Source organism: Delphinus delphis, chromosome 10 (genome assembly GCF_949987515.2).
Source record: "Delphinus delphis chromosome 10, mDelDel1.2, whole genome shotgun sequence".
Lineage (NCBI taxonomy): Eukaryota > Metazoa > Chordata > Mammalia > Artiodactyla > Delphinidae > Delphinus > Delphinus delphis.
The window spans coordinates 69017990-69039820 of NC_082692.2; the positions used below are offsets into that span (position 1 = coordinate 69017990).

Sequence of the window (21831 nt, forward strand, 5' to 3'; positions counted from 1 at the left end):
TCACTGGAAGAGGGGATTCAGCAGGGAGCCAGGGCGCTGACATGCTAGGATGCTCCACTGGCAAGAAAACAGGTGAGATCAGTCCCCATCCCTAGTCCTTCTAGATGTAGGGGTCACGGCCAGGAGTCACAGCCTGGTTCTTACCTCTGCTTTTCCTTCCCTCTACTTAAGCAGCAGCCTGACAGAATTGGCCCTTGTTCAGAAATAACTACTCTCACCATCCTGTTTTGCTTCCCTGGGTGACAGACTCTAACATTTCTTCCCCTCTTCTTCTTTCAGATTGTTTAGTGTAATTTTGGAACAATTAACCAAAGAAACAGAAGGCGGCAACCACTCCAGTGGCAAATCGGGAGGCTTTGATGTCAAAGCCCTCCGCGCCTTTCGAGTGTTACGACCACTTCGACTAGTATCAGGAGTGCCCAGTAAGCACGTTTCGTTTCCTAAAGCCAGAAGTTTGTTGATTTTTATCCTTCTGGGTGGGTCTCGGGATTATGAAACAGGGTGCGATGAGGTGAGTTGCTGTGCACCAGCCGAGGGCTCAGCAGGTGACCGTGGAGGCCTTCGCCATTTACAGAGCACTTTCGCTTGTATTGTCACTTCGGGTCCCCGTGACAGCCCCGACCGGGGGTGGAGGGGGTGGAGGGGGGCAGTAGTGATTGTTGTCTTCCTGATTTTATATTAGAGAGAATCTTCTCTCGTGCAGAGACCAAGTGGGTGGTGGCAGGAGACCTTGAGTTCAGGCCTCCTGATTGCAGTCTGGTCTTCGTCCTCTGACATCTGCTGCCATCAGCTCCTCCCACTCTCAGGCCTGTCCCTTTGAACGTGGTGGGTTATGGGGATGAGGGTGTTGGAGGCCTCAACTGACTGCCTTTTTTCAAAGTGAGAGCAGCAGGGGGCTGGGATCCTGAAAGTCTATTTAACTCTCCCACGGAGGGACTGTGACCGTCTCACTCGGGGGTGAAGAGGTGAATGCTTCTGTGTCCTCCCTGTATGTAGGGCACAGTAGCACCTGCCTGAAGGTGGTTGTGAAGTCTGAATGCAGTAATGCAGGGAGAGCCTTCAGCGCAAGGTCTGGAGCACAGAGAGAGCCCTCAGTGTGAGAGATGCTGTATCACCCACTAGCCTACTCTACCTGTCTGTGCCAGGCCCTAGTTTGCTTCTTGCTCCAGATCTCCAGGCCAGGTTCAGTGCCACCTGAGTTGGAACAGATGCCCCATCTGTGCCCTGGCCAGGAACTTCCGTAAGGAGCGTGGCATATGCTTCCCTGGGCTCTACTCATGATAGGACATCCCTACTGGGAACTTCAGACGGTGGAAGTTTTAGTGCCTCTCCAAGGCCTGTGGCTGTGAGTTGGCTGCCTGCTTCCAGCTGCAGGACAGATATGGGATTGCAGGCTGTGCCTTTTTTTCACAGCGCATAAAGCCATCAAAAGAGCACAGATCATGTTTTTGCCTCTCCAGAAGTTCTTCATGAAATTTTTATTAAACCTGTTGGCACTCAGAACGCACCAAAAATTGTCTGGAAAAAAAAATTTCAAATTTAACATTTTAAAATGTAGGAAGTGGTGTTTTATGTGTACTTGTTTTTCCAGATTGTTCCTTTATTTTCATTGAAAAAGATCAGCACAAGTCAAAACCACAGAACCTTCTGGAAGCAATTGAGAAAACTCGAAATACCTTGGAAATGACTGGCCCTGTTACTTGTAACATGATTAAATGAGAAGTTCAGTGAGCAAACATGAGGTTTCAGATTCAGTTGTTACAGCTTAATCTAATTTCAGAGTAACCACGGCAACTTTTTTCCCCCAAAGAGCAAATGACAGGCCAACCTGCCTGCAGTATGTGCTGTGAGCAGACATGCGGGTGCAGTGGCTTTGTGGGTCTGCGTCACGTGTGAGGACTTTCTCAGCTCATGTTCATTAACTGCCTTGGAGCAGCCACGTCTCTCATCAGAGCCAGCTGGGCTTTGGGGACATGGGTCAGGGGCTCTGCGTCACGCTCTTTCCCATGCAGTTGGCAGCTGTGGACTAGGGATTTCTTATATACTTGAAGTGGTTAAAAATGCCTGGGAAGGTGTGACTGTTTATACTTATCTGGGAGTTGTCTAATCCCTTCTCAGGAGAACTCGGACTGTCCTACAAGACATGATTTTGTGTGTGTATGTGAATATATGTTCATTCATTGGAAGGTAAACATGTGTTTCAGGTAGAGTCCTTCAGATGTTTGTGAAGCTCTTAACTAGCTCCACACAGGTAACTGATAAATATGTATCAGAATCCTAGACCATCAAATGGGAAAGAACCCTCAAGATCATCTGGTCCACAATCACCACCTTTTAGATGAGGAAGGTCATCGAAACCTTGGGCAGCTTCTCATGGCTAGGGGGTGGCCAAACAGGACCAGACCGGCGGCCTCCTAGTTCCTGGCCCTCTGTTCCTTCTGCTCCATTTCACTGCCTCCTTGGTTAGAGTCCTGTGAGATCTGTTGTGCACATTGGTTATATACAAAGGAGCCTAATGTCATGAAAGTGTACACATTCACAATAAGATACAATGTCATTATTTCATAAATTTGGCCAATCTGAAATATAATAGTCACAATAAACATAGACACACGTATGAAACATAGGGCTCACTGCCATACAGCTGAGAAGAGCTAACTGCTGGATGATGATTTTGGATGGCCCATCCATGTCTTAAAAAAAGAAACACAAACAAACCCAAATGAAAAAGCAAACAAAAAGCCCCTTGCCCAAGTAGATTAGAGCGTATGTTTCTTTTCCCCTCTATCTTTTCCTTATAGAAGGCAGAAACATTCAAAGTCATCCGATTGATCATTTTTTCTCCAAAAGAAACCATTTGAACATTTAAGTATCCGAAGACAGTATGTAGGAATTCTGTCTTAATGAAAGTCTGGAAAGAGGTTCTTTGCGAGTCTGAAACCCTCTTATCGCCCTTCCCTCCCCATCCCATCCCCCAGCTCTTCCCATGTGCTTCTTATCAAGGCGAACTTTTGCTGTTATCGCTGATAAGTATTTTTGCTTGGTGTGTTCTGACTTCTAACGTATTTAATTCTAGCATCTCAGCCTCTTCTGTTCTTTCATTGTTTGAATATGTATTGGGAAAGTGAGAAGATACTAGAAAAGGGCAGTTTGGAGGAGAGAGAGACAGCAGGGAGAGGAAGGGAAAGAGAAAGAAAAAAGGGGGAAAAGAGTGAGCTAGTCGAGTGGAAGCTGAGGTAGGTCCCGGTGTTGGGAGGAGCGCAGGGCACGTGCAGGGGCGTCAGGTGGCTGGATCTAGTCCGGCTCTGGTTTCCTGCCGACCGCTCTCCCTGCGGCTCCTGCTTCCCCCCACCCCCCACCCCAGGCCAGAGTGTTGCCCCACTGTCCCTGTTCCCATGGTCTTTTCTCTTCCTGTACCATGGCTCTCAGTGTTGCTCCGTGGGTAGCTCCCAGGTTTCCACGTCCCTCCCTCATCTCTCAGGTCCACGTGTCAGCCTCAGGGCACTACCCCCTTCATGTTAAGTGATCAGACTCACCAGGTGGACAGTTGCTCTTACCCTCTCCTTCCCGGCCCCTCGTCTCCCTCTGCCACTCCAGGGGACCCTCCTTTGACAGGCTTGTCTTTGTTCAGGCACTAGGATTAGCCTCTTGACCTTGCCCTGCCTCCCTGGGCACCTTCCTCTAACTCAGACTCACTTGCTGAGTTCTGATTTCATCCAGCTCCTTACCCTGTCCTCCCTGGAGGGCCCAGCACCCTCCAGCTGCCTCTCTGCCCGTCTTGCCTATTGCTGCCCCACTTGTCTTTCTAAAAAGGCTGCCTTTTGAGTTTTCCTGGGTCTCTCCCATGTATACATGTTATTAAACTTTTGTTTGATTTTCTCCTGTTTAAAATAAAGAGGCTGCCTTTTGCCAATGGACTAAACTCTGGCCCTGTGATCTGAATTCAAAACTCAGAGCTACCCAGCTGCAATCTGCTTGTCTTTCTTGTTACCCTTTTCCACTTCATGACCGCCAACCGAGACTCACCACCCCCAGCCCTCGTGGCGCTCGCTCACTTCCGTGCTTTTGGTACTTTCTTCCGCTGCCTGGAGTAACCTGTCTCCTCTGGCCTGTGGAAATCCATGCTCCTCATGCTTCAGGCCCTCCTGAGAGGGAGGCTACTGCCCAGTCCTCTTTCTTCTCCCCCACTCAGAAGCGATGCCTTTCATCCCTCTTTAATTTTAACTGTGTGATATTACTTATTCAGCATCTGTGTGCTACCGTAGAGTAATTTGTGTTTAATTCTTACGTCTCCTTCTGCAGCATAACCTCTTTGAGAGGAGCCACATTATTTAATACATCTTCATATCCCCCAAAGCACTAAACCTTATGTTTGCTGCACAGTAGATGTTCAAGGAATTTTGTTGAATGGATGAAAAAATGCATAAAGGAATGACTTTCATATCTGGCAGTGCCCTCTCTAGGCCTTAGTTTTTCCATCTTTCAAGTTGAGGGAGTTGTATTAGATGGTCTTTAAGGTTCCTCTTTGACTTACCCACATCCAGGCTTAACGTTACTTAAAAGCTATGAAATACCTCTGAGTTTTATTACTGTGTGTCCTGTACAGAGCAAGCATCATTAGGAATCATATCTGTGCATCACTGAAATATCTTCCTGGCTCACAAACTTATTTTTCTGTTTCCTAGGTTTACAAGTTGTCCTGAACTCCATCATAAAAGCCATGGTTCCCCTCCTTCACATAGCCCTTTTGGTGTTATTTGTAATCATAATCTATGCTATTATAGGATTGGAACTTTTTATTGGAAAAATGCACAAAACATGTTTTTTTGCTGACTCAGGTGAGTAATAAAAAATGACAGCTAACCTAACTATTTAAACATTTGGCTTTCCCAAAAACAACTTTTGTGGTTTGGGGAAGATCTAAAACAAAATGAGAGAGAGAGAGAGAGAGAGAGAGACAGGGAAAAAAAAAAAAGATAGCCAAATACACTAGTGAATCTAAGACAGTTCTTAGTGTGAATCATATTCAGAATAAATGAGAATTTAGTTCCCTTTTCTATCTTGATTTCCTATGTAATGTGCTCTGGTAAACGAGATGGGGGGACCCCCTGAAACTGGACCGTGAGGTGAATCAATAGTGTTGCTCTGTATAGGCTGAGGAAAGGTGCTGTTAGAGTGGGACAGAGGAGAGAGGGGTGGATTCTGAGTAGAGGAAATGGCAAATTGCATGGAGGAGGGAAAGTTTGAAGTGAACCTTGAAGGGCAGTAGGAATCCGAGATAGCACAGCTGGGAAGTAGAGTGTTGCAGGCTCTGGGCAGGGCACTTGGCTTCTGCAGCTTGGTTTGCTGATGTTCCTTCCTCCCTTGAGTGGTCAAGCCTTCTTCTGCTGTTTGCAGATATCGTAGCTGAGGAGGACCCAGCACCGTGTGCGTTCTCAGGGAATGGACGCCAGTGTACCGCCAATGGCACAGAGTGCAGGAGTGGCTGGGTTGGCCCCAATGGCGGCATCACCAACTTTGATAACTTTGCCTTTGCCATGCTCACCGTGTTTCAGTGCATCACCATGGAGGGCTGGACAGACGTGCTCTACTGGGTAAGCCGCTTGAGGAGAGAGTTGATGGAGTATGCTTTCCTCAGATAAAAGTGTTTCATTAGCTAGAGCCATTGGGGAGCTGGCTGAAAAAGACCCCCTGGAAGTGAGTTCTTTGGGAAGGGAAGCAGGCCCTCTCGTCACTCAGTAAGACCTATCATCTCTCCATGTTGGGGCCTTGGTTTCAGCTCTAGAAAGCTGCTATAGGAGGTGGACTCCCTCGCATCCCCAGTGCCGCCTGGGGACTTACTGCTGAGCGTGCCCAGTAGTCCCCTGTGTTGGAGGAACTCCAGAGGGCCGGGGCTGTCCTCATTAAACTCTTAAAGAGCCAGAAGTCATTCCCCAGGTTAAGAGGCTCCTGGACTTCCATGGACTAAAACTGACCTTTTATACCTGAAGGCAGGTTGCTCTACCAGATCCTAAGTGGAAGACAGGGAACATTAATTGAATTCTTGTCATGCTTTCCATAGCTTAGTACAGCCTTAAAGCCCAAATGGGTTTTTTCCCCCATTCAGTATTACTACTGATCAGCCCAGCATAAGCCCTTCGCTCTCTTTTCCTTTTACTTCGGAGCTATAGAACTCTGGCAGAGAGGGTAGAAATGGCATATAAGCCTCCCAGGGCTGGTGGACCTGTCCATGAAGACAGGTGGACACTCTTTGTATGGCTCAGGGCTGGCTCTCCTTGTTCCTGACAGAGCCAGAAAGGTTTGCTGTAAATGAAGAGCAGTCATATTTTAACAGCCATTTCTCAGAGCTGGGTTTGTTGGTTTACTTCTGTGTCTGATAGAATTTGAAAAAGCTCACAGAAGTTTAGAAATTATTTTCCATGACACAGAGTTGCTGGGAAAAACAACTGACTTGCAGAGTTTGAGCCTAAATCCAAGTCCAAATGGGATTAACCAGGATTCCAATAATGACTTGTTAAAAGACAATGGGTCATAACATACTTCTTGAATGGTCAGTCTCTAGTTAGAAGGCCTGCAAGTTGAGTAGCTTCCGACAGGATCTAAATTTCAGACACTTTATAGGATTTCCCATTCCTCTGTAACTTCAGGGAACATAGCGTATAACGGTTGTAAATAGGTTTTTGCTTCCCTTCACAAGTGAACTCCATGCATGCAAGATTGTAGAGGTCCCTATATATGTTCAGTGTTAGGCAAAGAAGACATGTTTTTATTTTCATCCCCAAAGTGTGAGTCTAGTTTGGTAATAAGGTTTTTAAAACATCACCAACGTGTTATATCTTGTTTTTCTCTCTCCTTTTTGTGTTGTCATAGGGGAGTGTGTGTGTGTGTCTGTGTGGGTTTGCACATCTGTTATTTATATCCATAACACAATGCCTTTTGTGAAGAGGAAGAAGGAGGGAGATTATATTGGATGAGCCAAGGCCATGGCCATGCAAGGGGACCCTCTAATTAGGTAAAGGGTTTGTTTTCAGTATTATCTTCTAAGCTGTAACTCCTAGTTAGGTTAGCAGAGGGCTCAATCCAAGTCTTCCCTTGAATTTCTGATAAATAGGAAAAGCGTCATCCAGATAGCCCAAACTCTGATCCTTCCCCCCAAAACAGTACAGAAGACAACATTTTGATTTAAAACAAATAAATGAAAAACCTGTGACTCCTCTCAGCTCTGTTCTCCCTGTTTTCACGGTGAATTGCCATTGCCGATCCAACATGCCCTGACTAATGGACAATTTTATACTTTATGTTATGTTTCTGCACACTGATTGTCTCATGACAGTCTTCCTGTCGCTGAGCTAGTGAAAACTCTGGGAGCGTGTGATTAAACGAGAGAAAACACGTACCCAGAAACAAAAGTTGCTACTTGCTTTCCTGAGAACCTCTAAGTATCACCTAGGATGATATAATTATTACCTCTGTTTTTCATATGACAATCACAGAGCTAATAATTTGACAACATAATAATTACATTCTCTATGAATTACATGGCATCTTTATTCTGATGGAGGAACTCCAGTAATTTATCAACATTATTCCAGTCTATATCCCAATATAGAAGGTCTGGGAAACAGTGGAATATAGACTCCTGAACATCCCCGAGGTCCTACCGCTAGAGCAAGTGGTACTTGATTTAGAACAGGGGTCTACAGACTTTTTTTATAAGGGGCCAGATAGTAAATATATTTGGCCTTGCAGACTGTAATGTCTCTGTCCCAACCACTCAGTTCTGCCCATGTCGCTTGGAAGCAGCCGTAGACAACATGTAAACATGTGGCTTCGTTCCAATATTTATGGACGCTGAAGTGTGAATTTTGTATCACATTCCTGTGTCATGAGATACTCCAGATTTTTTTCCTACCATTTAAAAATGTAAAAGCCATGTTTAGCTCACGAGCTGTACAGAAGCAGGTGGTGGGCTGGTTTGGCCTGCAGGTCACAGTTTGGTGACCCCTGGTCTAGACTAGAACCTGGCGCTCTTTCCTTGGCATTTTTCCACCGTCAGAGGTTTTCGAGCCCTTCGGAACACTAGGGGGCAGCTCAGTGATGTCTTCCAGAGTGTTCACTAAGACCGTAGCCTCTGAAACACATCAGGTTGCTTTTAATTACTTGTTTATTACACTTACTATCTCAGCACAGAGATAGGCAGGAGCCAGGGCCCCAGCCTTCTTCATGCTTTATGGGCCACAGGCAACGGGAAGCCACACAGCTGTGCACAGAACAGAAGATCCCTGCCCCGCACAGTGCCCGGCCCAGAGCAAGTGATCAGCAAACACCAGTTACTGTTACTCTTTAAGTGCATGATCCCATTGCCTCACTATAGATGGGCCATGTTTAAGTGCCTGTTTTTATCCGTAGCTAGAGTGTAATGGGAACATCTTGAGAGAGAACTGAGATTTTATTTTAAATGTTGATGGCAAGCAAAATTTCCAATCCTTTAGGCGTTTGTATATGGTGGACAAAGTCTTTGCCAGGGATGAGTTTGCATCTGGTCAGGTTCATATTCAGTCAGTGTTCTCAAGTTCAGGGATGCCTCAGTTCCCAAGAGTGCCTGGCAAGTGGTGGCAGGGTCTTGAAAAGGGACATGCGGGTGGGCCCGATATGCAGAAAGACACGCATAGAATAGGACCATTTGGATGTGTGGGGAATGGGATTATTAGTTTCTGGTGAAAAATGACTTTTTTTAGTACTCTTTTATGAAGTGGATTCCATAAACATAATTAAGGTGCCATCTGACCTACATGCATCTGTTGTCCACAGAGGCAGAAAGGTGTAGTGCAAGGAAAAAGCCTTAAGGCTGGAAAGGGCTGGGCGTGTGACCTTGGCTAGGTCACCCAAACTCTCTGGGCTTTCATTTTGTCCACAAGATGCAGAGTAACCCTACATGATCCTATTGTTTTTTTCTTCAGCTCAGAGGAAATGTTTTTAGATGTAGGAAATTAATGAAAAGAGTATTGATTTCAGAAGAGAGCTATCCATATAAATCATTTGTGGCCTTTTGCCTTAGTGCCAAGCTCTTTTCTCAGTGAGCATACTTATGGCAGTGCTGGCTGTATGACTCAAATGGGAAGTTCCCTTGGCCAAGCTGTCCGTCTTATTCATTCAAGGTACCAGGGAAATCCCTCTCTAGTTAGCCAGCAGCTTGTGTTTCTGCCCCTTTCTCTGATTCCACGCTCAGGGGAGCGACAACCAATGTATCAAGTTTCTAGTAGGAGTTGCAACAGTTAGAAAAACAAAAAGCCTAGGTTAGCCTTTACTCGGAGATACGGATGTGCGTCTCAGCCTTTGAGGTGAGGGGAAACAGAAACTAGGTTATTTCCTGAGTACCAGATGACACCACACGATGACTTTGATATAAATGTTTTAAAAATCTAAATTGAAATGCTCGAGCTCCTCCCGATTTTTCCATTGCTGACAAAGACCACTCAGACAAAATCCCAAGCAGAGTCTCTATTTTCCTATGGGTATTATTTCGGAGACCAGCTTGCCAGTTCTCACTTGTTCCATGTGTATGGTAAGCCTCTGAAAAAGAGACCTGGGTTGAGGAGATTTCTTTGGGAGAAAGACTGGCCCTTAAAGCTTAATTTTGGTTGCTCCTTCCCACCCTCTGGAGATCTATAGAGTCTCCTGTGGCCTTTGTTTTCCCCTTGGCCCCTAGCTGTTATTCCAGGTGATATTTCTGATTTGAGCAAATGGGAGTCTGTTGCACACTTACTTCTAAGTTCTTTACTTAAAAAAAATGTTCCCTCCTAAGTTGGAGCAGACAGCTGTTCCTGGAGCCATTCTCTGGAACATGGGACCGAGGCCTCAGAGAGGATGGGTGGGGCAGGTGCTCGGCTGACGGCTGGCCCACTTTTCCAGAGTTGTGGGAGAGCGGGGTCTCCGGTGGGAGTCCTGGACGTGCACATCCTTATTCCCCGTGAGCAGGCCCACTCACCCCTGTCATGTGCACTCCTCTTGTTACAACAGAGGGGAAGCCGGCCCAGAGAGGTCTCTGTGGAAGGCCCTGGCTCCAGGCTGGGCTCTGGTCCCTCCACCAGGCAGCCTGTTTCTTCTCCTCCACGTCTGGATTATTAAATATGTTTAGCGGTATAGTTGCTTTGGAAGAATTACCCTTGGCCTTCCTGCTGAAATTAGTTTATCCAGCTTAATGAGATCAACAATTGCAGCCACGGCCCTGCCTCATTCATTACTCTAATTGCCGATGTAAGATGTGCAGACTGATAGCAGTTCTATTAAGCACATCCATTTTCATGTGGCCAAACAGGTGTTTCATAAGGGATTTAATGCCCTCTCCCTAGACTTCAGCAGCAGATGTTAGGTAATTTTTTTTTTTTTTAATGTTCTCTTTTTCCGTTTGGTTTCTGCATGAGGCAGACAGTGAAATGCTTGAGCTTCGGTCTGTAAAGCTAAAAATCTAGCGCCAGATAATGTAAAGGAAAGCACGTGCATAAAGGCCCAAGGGCCTGGCCGTGCAAGGCAAGAGCGATGAATCAGCCCAGACTATATACTGTTCTATTAGCCGAAGATTCTGGCCGTTCCAACAAAGTCAGGCCCGGGGTCATTCATTCTGTCCCCTCACCAGTCCTTAACACTTCCTCCCTGGGAGAAGTGTTTGCCCAATTTAACGTGATCTGTGCTGCCGGAAAGTTCCATCCAGCCGTGAACCTGAAAGCACTTGTTTGCTCCATCACGAAGGCTGCTCATGGTCAGACCTCTCCTGGGAAGGTGTATCCGGGAGGCCATGTCTGACTGTGCTGCCTCAGCTTGTCCTAGAAGCAGGGACACCAGGTTCCTCTGGAACAGCTCACCGCTGGAGCCAGCTCCCCCAGGGTGGGTCATGTAGGTTCAAGCTAGGTGTGGAGGATAAGGGCTTCTTTCCTTCTCCTGGGTCCTTCCTATGGGTCCAGTTACAGAAAAAGATGTCATTCCCCAAAGCACCCCTGCATGTGTCAGCTAGGTGACTTCTGAATACTTTCCTTCTTTGCATTAATTTAGCTGTGCTTGCACTCGCTGATAGCAGATAATCCAGATTTAAAGTGGGTTAGGTTTCCTTGGATTGGTTGGCTTCCAGTGGAAAGTTATTATTTTAGGGTTTTTTTTTTTTAAAGAAAAGAATTTATAGAGTCAAATGTTGCAAATTTGTCTCTATAACTAAGACTTTTCCACCATCACAAATTTTGAAAGCAAAAATAGTACTGACAACTTGGGCAGAGTAGAAAATAGTTCCCAGCTAAGCACTAGTTTTGTCTTCTGTCAAGATCTTTTCTGAAAATCCCTTACCGAGGCAGTTTCCTGTGAGAAGGAACCAAACCCCAGCTGATTGCCCCAGCAGTGGCCAAAGTTGGCTTTATTTACCCTGAAAGCGTTGATGGCTCTGTGTGCGTGTGTGTTTCGGGAATATATAATGAATGTGCATTGGCTACTGTTGTCTGATTTGAAGCTAAGTAAATGTTTAATTAAATGTATAGAATGCTGTCTCTAATGTAACCCTCTCTCCTTATTAGATTCTCTTATTAACCCACTCCTATGAGACCATCTTATTTCTTACAGATGAATGATGCTATGGGATTTGAATTGCCCTGGGTGTATTTTGTCAGTCTCGTCATCTTTGGGTCATTTTTCGTACTAAATCTTGTACTTGGTGTATTGAGCGGGTAAGCTACACCTCTTTCATCTTGAAAGCAGAGTCCCGAGGACAGTTGCCAAGACCACACAGGCTTTGCTAGATGGGGGCCGCCGGGTGGGTGCCAAGCATTTTATGTGTCCTCCAAGATACTTCCTTTTCTGCTGAGGCTTCCCAAATCAAGATGTTTCCTGGAACCTTACCAGCCTTCATGAAAGAAAGCTATAGGATAATTATTGACCAGAAATTAATCAGCGTTGTCACCTGGGATTTAAATTGTTGGCATTGCTTGCCCATTTGTCCTAAAAGAAGATACATCTATAATTGTGTTATTGGCCTGGATCCAGATATAATGCCGATTAATTGGTACAAAACAGCAGCTAAATGATTTTTGGTAGGTCGCGTTTGTAGGCTTCAGCAGCAGAACCTGTCCTTATTGAAAGAACAAAAATGGAAGGCCCATGGCGGCGTCCCCTTCTAGGAGCACCAGTCTTTAATCAAAGCCCTAGTGGTCCAGCAGCTGTTCTTGGGGCTCTGCTCTTTGGCAAATGGATAACTGATAACTAATCTCCTTACATTTTACAGGTAAATGATGCGATAGGATGGGAATGGCCATGGGTGTATTTTGTTAGTCTGATCATCCTTGGCTCATTTTTCGTCCTTAACCTGGTTCTTGGTGTCCTTAGTGGGTAAGCAGTTGGCTCCGTGTTCCACATTCTGCTGCTGCCGTGTGTCAGGCGGCTCTGCGTGTCCCCCAGCTGCTCCCTGCGGCTTTCTCTGCATGCATGTGGACTCTGATGTCCCCTCTGTGTGTTGCTTTTGGACTAAACTGTGATTCTTTCTGCTTGTGTCTGTCTGTGAGATTCTGTGTTTCTGATGCTTGCCAAATACTATTAATTTAATGGAACCATTTCTCCGAAGCCAGTCACGTTAATATGCCAGTGTGTAGAAGTAGATTAAAAGTGAGTAAAAGGATTCCCAGCCTTGGTCTCCCCCCAGGAAAGGGCCTTTGTCTTTTGTGGTTTTCTTCCCATTAGTACATAACCTGGCCCTTTTTACCTGCAGTTTATCATGATGATTTCCAGTGGTGTTTCAGATTTCATGGTAAAAGAGAAATAAGCCTAGATTAGCACATAAATACTGAATAGTTTCAAACTCTCACATCCTTCAGATCGGGGTCGTTTCTTAGCTTGGTTTTCTGCTGCTGTCACTGTGAGAATGCTCCCTTCAATTCATTTTTAATCTTAACTTGTAGAATCTGTCTTTAATGCAGGGTAATAATCAGCTTTTGCCCCTAAATTGCCTATGGCCTTATCATCGTCCATGTCACTCGGTCACCAGTTTTGAAATTTCATCTTGTTGACCCCCTTGGCTCGGTGGATTGACAGGGGGTTCGCTGGAGACTGGGTCAGGAGGGGGGCTTTGCCCTGCCTGTAGTTGCCATCCCAGAGCCCTTCTGGGCAGCTCTGCGTCCTCCCCATCCCACAGACACCCCAGACAGGGGAGAGGTTCCCTTCTCCCCACCCCAGAGAAGGGAATCAGGGCTCTCCAGACTCTCAGAAGCAGAGCCAGTATATAGCCATTGCCGGGGCGGGGTCGGGGCTGGGAGTGCGACCGAGGCCCGGGAGGTGCCCATCTCCCCAGAGGAGCGTCTGTCGCGCCCTGAGCTCAGACATCCTCAGGAGACACTGTTGATAGGCTTCATTCCCAGTGAGTTTATCTACTCCTCACTCACTCTATCTGTGCCTTTCCAAGCTTGTATCTTGGGGGAGGTGATGTCTTCGTGTAATGCTGAGTCACTGGAGAGACCTTTCTCGCATTTTTCTCAACACTGCCTTTTCCAGAGCAGAAAGCAGAGCCAGTGATCCATCTCTGCTTCCTTTCCTCATCTTCCCTCTAACCCACCCTGCCTGTTTTCAGGGATAACACGTTTAGAATTCTCCTTGACCGAGCGTGGTCACTTTTACACCGTGGATGTACACTGTCCTGTGAAGCCCTGTCTAGAAGTGGCCCTGAAGCCCGTGCCCCACAGTGAGGGGAGTAGGGACTGAGTTGGGGGTGTGACAGCTTACCCCCTGCCCCCCACCTCAACCAAAGCTTCCTTCTATAGATAAATGGCTCTTTGAGCCTCATGTTCTTTCACTTAAAACCTTAAAAGTGCCTTCCTCCTAGTGACCCGCCACGGCCTTAGGTTAGTGTCGGGATGGTAAGGGTGGAATGTATCCCTGGAGAAACAGCATCGTGTTGACCTTACCACAGAAACGGCCCGTACAAGGGTAACAGCAATCCTGTTGTGAATTCCTGGCACCCCGTGCCTCCTAAACCCAACTAAACTGAGGCCGTGGAGGCGATTGATCTTAACAGTGCCAGTGACATGCCTTATCTCTGCGCTCCCAGAGCAGGAACATCACCCCTGCGTGATGAGGCAGCTTAAAAAGGAAAACGGGGAAATGGGAGGGAGGGCCTCCTTGTTAGATGGTGGGTGTTAAATGTGCACTCCGAGGGGGGTGGTGCCCAGAGCTGGAGGATAAAAACAGGCACACACCGTGGTGGAACAACCAGCGGACTAAAATATATTTTGGGGAAAATAGTAAGTAATTTAAAAACAGTTTGGAATCAGAACAAAACTAGATCCCTTATGAAGGAGAGCGCAAATGACACGTGAATTTTTACAATAAAATCCGAGATTTCGCAGCAGTTTTCAGTCCGTTCCATGATGTGGGGCTGCAACTGACTCTGCACCACCTGTAAGACCACTTGGGTAGGAAATGCTAAGCCGTGCTCTGTGGAAAGGAAGAGCCACGTCTGCAGAGCAGAGTCGGGCATCCGCGTTCGCTAATTCGGTCAGCTTTTCCTGAGTTCCTGTTGAGTGGCCGGCTCTGGGCCAGAAGCCGGGGTGCCAAGATGTCGAAGACACAGATGGGGGCCTTGTGCTCAGACAGTCATTGTCTCGGGCGTGGGGAGGAAACTGTTGTTAGGCAGTGCAGGATGGCCAAGCTAGAGTAGAGGTGGAGACGGAGCGGCTGTGAAAGCTGCCTGTCTGTGAGCTGGCTCTTGAAAGATGATAAGGGGTCTCTGGGGGTGGGGGTGGAGAAACCGGAGAAGGGGCTGCTCCTACCTCCCCTAACAATTAGTTACCCAGGCTCCTCTGCCTGGGTTCTCCTCCTTGACTTTCCCCCAAAGCAACACAAAATCCAAATGGGTCATTTGTATTCATTTTCTTGTTAAAGAAATGTAATTTTTTTTTTAAATTTTAGTTTTAGTCTTAGGGTTCTTCGCAATTTTTTTTAGGGGACACTGGAGGGAATACAAAAAATGTTTTAAATGTTTTAAATAAATGTTAAAAGGAAGACAACTTATGTCGCATAGCCCCTTAGGGACCATCAGACCAACACAAATGTAATTCCGAAAGGCCCAAATTAAAAAGTTCTCCTGTTTTAGACACTTAAGACCGTGCTGCTGCTTTCTAATGAAGAATCATTATAAGATGCTGTGTGTCTTTAAGTCTGTTAACCATTTGGAAATATTTGTTGCTCCTTTTTTTTTCTTTTTTTTTTTGCACACTTGTTTTTGGTGTTGGTACGTTTTTAAAGCATTAAGACTGATGCTTTGGGAAAATCTTTGCTTTTACGCAGACCGTTCTTCTCAAGGTGAGTGCGAGGTTCACGAACTGCACGCCCGGCGTAGCCAAACGTGATCCTGGATGAAGGCATTTTTCTCTGGTGCTCATGCTCTGTGGGAGGAGCCGAGAATATCTGTAACTAGAGTTGTGATTTCACATTAAGTCGTCATTAAGGAGATGGTCCCATTTTGACAAGGCATTGGAAAGACTGTCTCGATTAAGTCTACAATTCAGACTATGTCTGTTCTCATGGTGGCTTTGATGATTTTTCACTTTTAAAATTGTTCACTTAACCCTTGTCCCCGTTGAGGTTTTTGTCCGTAGATAGGTAAAATAAGAGAACACAGCGGTGTTTCCGCGCTTTGTTTCTTTAGAATCACTGCCAGATTCCCGGGGGGAAGTGGTGGTCATGGACAGTGGGCTTGTGTCTTCACCTGCAGGGCCCACCTGATGCCAGGCACACCTGCGGTAAGGTAGAGGGCCCTCTGAGCCGCTGTGGTGTGGGTCAAACCCCCAAGAAGGGACTGATAGATGAGAAGGGAACTGGAAGACCTTGCTTCTGATCCTGCCAGTGTCACCCGCTAACTCTGGGACTTCACTTAGGAGCCCTGAGCCTCTGTCTCTTGACCCCTCAAATGGGGAAGATGCTCCCGTGCTGCCCCTCCTGCCGTAGGGTAGGTGGCTTTAGGTCAGCTCATGAATGTAGAAGTGCTTTGAAAAATATGTACTCTAAAGAATTTTACTCATTGAATCTATCTTTCTCTTAAATCCACGGACCTCCTCCCAGTCCCCTCCCTGGGTGAGGTGGGAACAGCTGAGGGGCTGTTTGGAAACTATCTGAAGTGTCCCATTTTCTGGATTTTCTGGATTTCCCAGGAAGTGACCAAGAGAAACGAGCTATGTACGCACAGTAATACTGTACTCGGTGCCCCCCCAAGAGGAGGCCGTGGAGGTTCTTTGTCAGCTATAAAGTATGACGCGGCTGTAAATCATGATTGAGGTTATGTCTGACGGTGATTTCTCGGCACGAATAGAGGGGCCTGGCACTTACTTCTGTAACATATGGTGAAACACTGGCTTTAGAGTCGGATAATCAATACTTGACTCCTTGCTCTCCTTTTTACCAACTGTGAGATCTGGTGAAATGACCTGCCTCTTAGAGCCTCACTTTCCTTGTCTGTGAAATGATGTTAATAATATTCACCGTGTGGAGTTGCGTGAGGATTCAGTGAGCTGAAGAGTGTGGAGAGCTTGGTTATCGTTATGGCGATAGCTTGAATAAGAGTATATAAAACGGGATTTGATGCAAGAAAAATCTAATCAAGTCAGTCCTTTTAAGCTAATTTTTTTCCCCTGTGACCAGGCCTATAGATTGGGTTTAATTTGCATGACTCTTTTACTCAGGAGTTAATAAACGAAGTATTCTCTACTGCTCTTTGCTTGTAGAGGATCTAATGTTCAAAAATGCTATCAGAGGTGCGGGAAGGTACAATGAAGATGAAAATATTTAGAAGCTGGTAAATCATAGGTCCTTGCTGAGGAAGGATTTGATTTGCCTTTGTCTTTGTTTCTGCCAAAGAAAGACTAAGGACCCACGATGCCTAGACAGGTTTTGATGTCTGTTAGATGGATTTCTCCTAAGAAGTTTAGATAATCTCTGATATTTATTATAGTGGCAGTCATATCCCCGGCACTTAGCAATGGCCAGAAAGAGATTAGATAGAAGACCCTTAAGAGATTAGTGTAATATAACCCAGACTTCAATGCATCTGTTCTCTGTCGGCCTTTGAAGTCAGAACCCACATGCCATTGTTCATAGTAAATCCAAAGGGCAATTTTAGGATCCTATGCTATGAATGTTTTTTCTGTTCAGTTGTTTTTAATACTGTTGTCTTGGTGCCTGGATGTTCCTTGCCAAAAAATGTTTAAAAACTCTATTTTCTTTTATAAATTCAGTATCGTACTATGAAGGTTCTTGAATTATTTACCAAACTATGACCAATGTTGAGATGGACCTCTATCCTAATCACTTTTTTAAAGGAAAAAAGTGATTAATTTCATCTCCTAATCCTTAGACTCGATTCACATTTGTCCAGAACATTCCATTTCTCTTCAACCCATTTGGTTTCTCTTTAATCCACAATAATTGGGGGGAAAGGATGCTTGGTGATTGGTTGAAAGTGTTGGGATAAAAAACCTAGACAAAGATTCAGGCATGGCTACTCTACCTACCTGTGTTACTGTTGGTATAAGGAAGTGGAGACGGGTGGTGTTGGGGGGCGGGCACTGTACTGAATAGGTTCAGGTTTGGGAGGGCATCATAATTTACACCCTGGCCCATTAAATTCACACCATTATGAGCCATGGTCAATCGGAGATTGCCTCTAATTTCCTCCCCTTGAATGTTGGCTCAGCGGGCAAAACGTACCAGGTAGATGGTGGTGTTTGCTTGAGGAGACATACCTTCTCGGAATAGGCATTCATATAAATTATTCATGACTGGGATTAGAATTAGCTCTCATTAAATATTTGACCAGCATCTGCTGACAAAAAATAAACAACAGAATTTCTTCCTGTACATAAACATATCTACATCTTAGAAGAGTAGTTGAATTGCTTGCAACGTTGAAAGGGGTATAGTTAGGTAATGGGATAACCAGGCTCTCAGCATGGTTGGTTACCACTGTTTTACAGAATAAAATTATATTGAGTTAATGAGTTAATTCCATATCTTGACCAACACACTAAGAAAGCACCCCGAGATCTAGTCCAAAAACAAAGGGACAGTGGAGGGTATTTGTAGATAGTTCTTACAATTAAAAAAAAGATTTTCCTGTGCGTAATTAGTGATGATCAGGCTACCAGAATTCCAGACACGTTTAGCTGGATTTGTCTTTGGTTTGACTAGACTCATAGGTGAAAGAGTTGTCCATACAGTTGGAGGTCTCTTTTCTTGAACTTGGAAGTAATGTCGGGAGTGGGGTTGAAAGCTGAGGGAGAGATCTGTGGTCCTTTAGTAACTTCACATGGTTTGGTTTTGGTAGAACAAGAAATTAAGCCCCACTTCAGCTTTACGTGGAAGAATGCTAAATTTCCTTTTTCTAATAGAGAACCGTGTTAAACATTTATATATACTTTTAAGCGCTGAACTTTCCTGTTGCAGAGTTAAGATGCTGTCGGGGGTGGCTGACAGGTGGATGCGGGTGCTGTAGGTACGGTGGTACCTGAATGAAGCGCATAGGCTGGTAGCCACACCTGACATTAACAAGTGAGCGGTAACCTCTCCGCCGCTGGCTCGAAGCGACTGTTTCCATAGAAATGGCTGTTGGGATCAGTGGAAATGAGGTAAGTGAAAGTTTTCCCTGATCCTTGTTTCCATCAAGCTGACGCCTGTTCCCCTGGCAACAGCAGTGGACAGCAACCAGGCACTAGCAACAGATTCAGGAGAGCTCTCTCACTTGTCAGCTGTGGCTATCATCTATTCCGAACCGAATCCTTTTTTATAACACTTGGCAAAAACCTCTGAGCACCCGGGAGGCGTCTCTGGCCACGTGTGCCCTCCTGAGCACCCACTTTGCCGATGGAGAGCTCTGTATTGAGCGAATTCATCATAGTGCTCTCATGCGGAGCTCAGCTCTTCATTAAGCCTCTGGTACCTTAATGGTTGAAATTAAAGCCATAATTTTCCTGTGTTCCCTATTCCGCTGGCGGCATTAACAATCACTGTTACTTCTGCAGTGAAGGGTTGTTTATGAATTTAATAATTTGACTTCTGTGATTGCCCTGAGGCGCTACTGTCAACCTTATGCCAGTCTTTTTTTTCCTTCTGTGTAATACCTCTTACAGGCTGGTAAAATTGCTTACGGAAATCAAATATTGGTATAGCAGGACAGCTCAGTATAGCAAGACCTTTATGTCTGGGATATAGGGAGCTCTTCTTTATTAAAGTTCAGCAGTTGTTCCTTTCCTGGAACATTTTAATATTTAAGCAGATTATGCACCCAAGGCGGAAGTATCCTTCTCCCGTATGAGACAGTGTTTGCAGGTCCCACAAAGCAAAGGAGAGCTGTCATTATTGCCCTCGTGTGTAAGGTAAGAGTGTGTGCGGAGAGGCACAGAATGAGGTGTTGGGTGCTGTCTGGTGTTAAACCCTTAAAGATACTATTTTAAAAATATTTTCTCTGAAACAAAATGAAACTCTGAGACTCAGAGCTGTATCTCTGAGAATCGAATGAAAATATGGCTCCACAGCGTTACGAGAATTTAAATTGGCTGTGTAAGAGAGGACTGAAAAAACGGTGAATTTCCTGTCTTGGAGGGCTTTCTGAATGACTTTGTTCCCAAGAATCTGGATGAGGGCAACTATAATAATTGGAGGGCTTTCTGAATGACTTTGTTCCCGAGAATCTGGATGAGGGCAACTATAATAATTGGAGGGCTTTCTGAATGACTTTGTTCCCAAGAATCTGGATGAGGGCAACTATAATAATTGGCTTGGAGGCGATATTTAGGACTAACCCTGTACCACTGGATCGGGTTCAATGCAACAGACTAATAAACAGAAAATCTTGCTCGATATTTTTTTCTCTCTCTTGGACTTCTTAAGAAAAAAGGACTTATTCATTCAATGAATATTTTTTGTGTGCCTACACAGTGGTTTCAGTGGTGAGACAAAGCAGAGTCTTGTCTTCATGAAGCTTGTATCTCATGAGGGAGACAAAAATTATAAACTTTTATAAGTTCTTTGAAGGAAAGGTGCGTGGTGCTGTGAGAGTGTTTAACAGGGAGAACAAATGTCTAGGGGAAGCGTCCTGGAGGAAGAGAAGGACGAACGAATAGCCATCATATCCAGGCAAGATGGGAGAAGACGCCCAGGGAGGGTATTACAGTCAAGGAGAAACCCATGCGAAGGCCCGACAGTGGGAAGGAACAGAGGGCATTGGAGAAACTGAAGAAAGCAGGGTGGCAGGCACTCAGGGGGCTGGGAAAGGAGGGCGAAGAAAAGAAGACAGACTGGTCAGCAGAGCCCAGATCACAAAGGTCCTTCAAGATCACATCACAGATTCTGGTCATTAGCTGAAGGGTAAAGGAACCCACTGATAAATTTCAAGCCCAAAGTGATGTGATTTATATTTGTGTTTTATAAAAATTACTCTGCTTTCTGATGTCTTCAACTTACCTTAAAATACTTCAAAAAGTATAAGATAACTGGATGGATAGAGGGATGGTTAGATAGGAGCTAAAGAAAAGGTAGCAAATGTTAATTATGGAAACTAGGTGGTAGGCATATGGCTGTTCACTGTGTAAGTCTTCCTACTTTTATGAACATTTGAACTTTTTTCTTAACGTTGGAAAACTTCAGCATATAAAAATCACTCTGGCTGCAGTAGTATGAATGGATTGGATGGATGCAAACTGGATGTGGGGAGACCAATTTAAGGCTATTGTAATCCTCTTCCAGCCACAATATAGTAACAGTGCCAGAATGGACCTTTTACTATAAACAACTATAAAACTGGCGAAAATATATGAAGCAGTGTTTTTTGTTTTTGTTTTTCAGAAGATGGAAATAGGCAACACAGGACTGGGTTCCTTAGGAGGAGGGAAACACATCCAGTAAGTGCCACAATTGTCCTGGCTGTCTGCCTGGAGGTGCTTTTAGAATTGTGGCACAGGAGGCAGAGCCCAGAGGAGGACAGTGGTCTATTTGCTCGAGAGGCAAAGAGCAGAGTTTGAGAGGCCGAGACAGCTGGGATTTTCAGGGCAGGGTACTGGAGAGAGAGAGGTATGCAGAGAAGGGGCTCCGGAAAGCTGAACAGGGAGTCTCTGAAATCTTTGACTATATACTAAGCTGCTATGTGCCAGTTGAATTTATTGGTAGAGAACAGCTACTACAAAGCTGTGAGCTGCTGGAAATCTCAGTGTTGGGAGACAGAGGGATTCTGACCAGCTGGAATAGATTGACGTTGATGATACATTGGACATTCAAGTGAGACCTCGGAAAGGCCAGGCATTACGGGTAGGGTTACCTTAGCCCTGGAGTAAGAGCCACTCTAGACCTACCCCAGTCTAGACCTGCAAATCTTATAAACAAGCTTCAAAAGGATCAGGACAAGTGGCTAACTTAACACCTGCCAAAACAAGTCAACACCCATTAAAGGAAGACACCAAACCCCCAGATGTTCCCCAAATGTTTCCCCACATCATTAAGTTACAGGACATGAAAAGAAGCAGGAAAACGTGACCCATAATCAAGATGGAGTGGGGGCGTCAATAGAAACAAATTGAGAGAGGACAGGTAAGGCAGGAAAGGAACAAAGAACATACGGGATGAACAAAAAACCAACAGCAGGATGGTGGACCTAAACCCAACTGTATCAGTACTTGGATTGAATGAAATGGGCACAGTGTTTTAATGAAAAGACAAAAATTGTCAGAGTGAATAAAAATGCAAGATACTGTAAAGACACAGATTAAAAATAAAGGGATAAATATATTAATACAAAATATATAAAATAGACTTCTATACAAG

The 21831-nt window shown here is 45.2% G+C and overlaps 1 protein-coding gene across 5 annotated transcripts in view; it reads left to right on the top strand.

The window, feature by feature from the left end:
- Window positions 1-21831, top strand: part of CACNA1D (calcium voltage-gated channel subunit alpha1 D) — a 322500-nt gene that overhangs the window by 172460 nt on the left and 128209 nt on the right. For 3 of the 5 annotated variants that reach the window (XM_060022691.1, XM_060022692.1, XM_060022693.1), the window contains exons 5-8: window positions 280-422; window positions 4686-4838; window positions 5398-5594; window positions 12263-12366. In XM_060022691.1, coding sequence (XP_059878674.1) covers window positions 280-422; window positions 4686-4838; window positions 5398-5594; window positions 12263-12366 — 597 coding nt within the window. Of the gene's footprint in view, window positions 1-279; window positions 423-4685; window positions 4839-5397; window positions 5595-11604; window positions 11709-12262; window positions 12367-21831 lie in introns of all 5 variants that reach the window. The other 2 variants (XM_060022694.1, XM_060022695.1) reach the window with 1 other exon arrangement.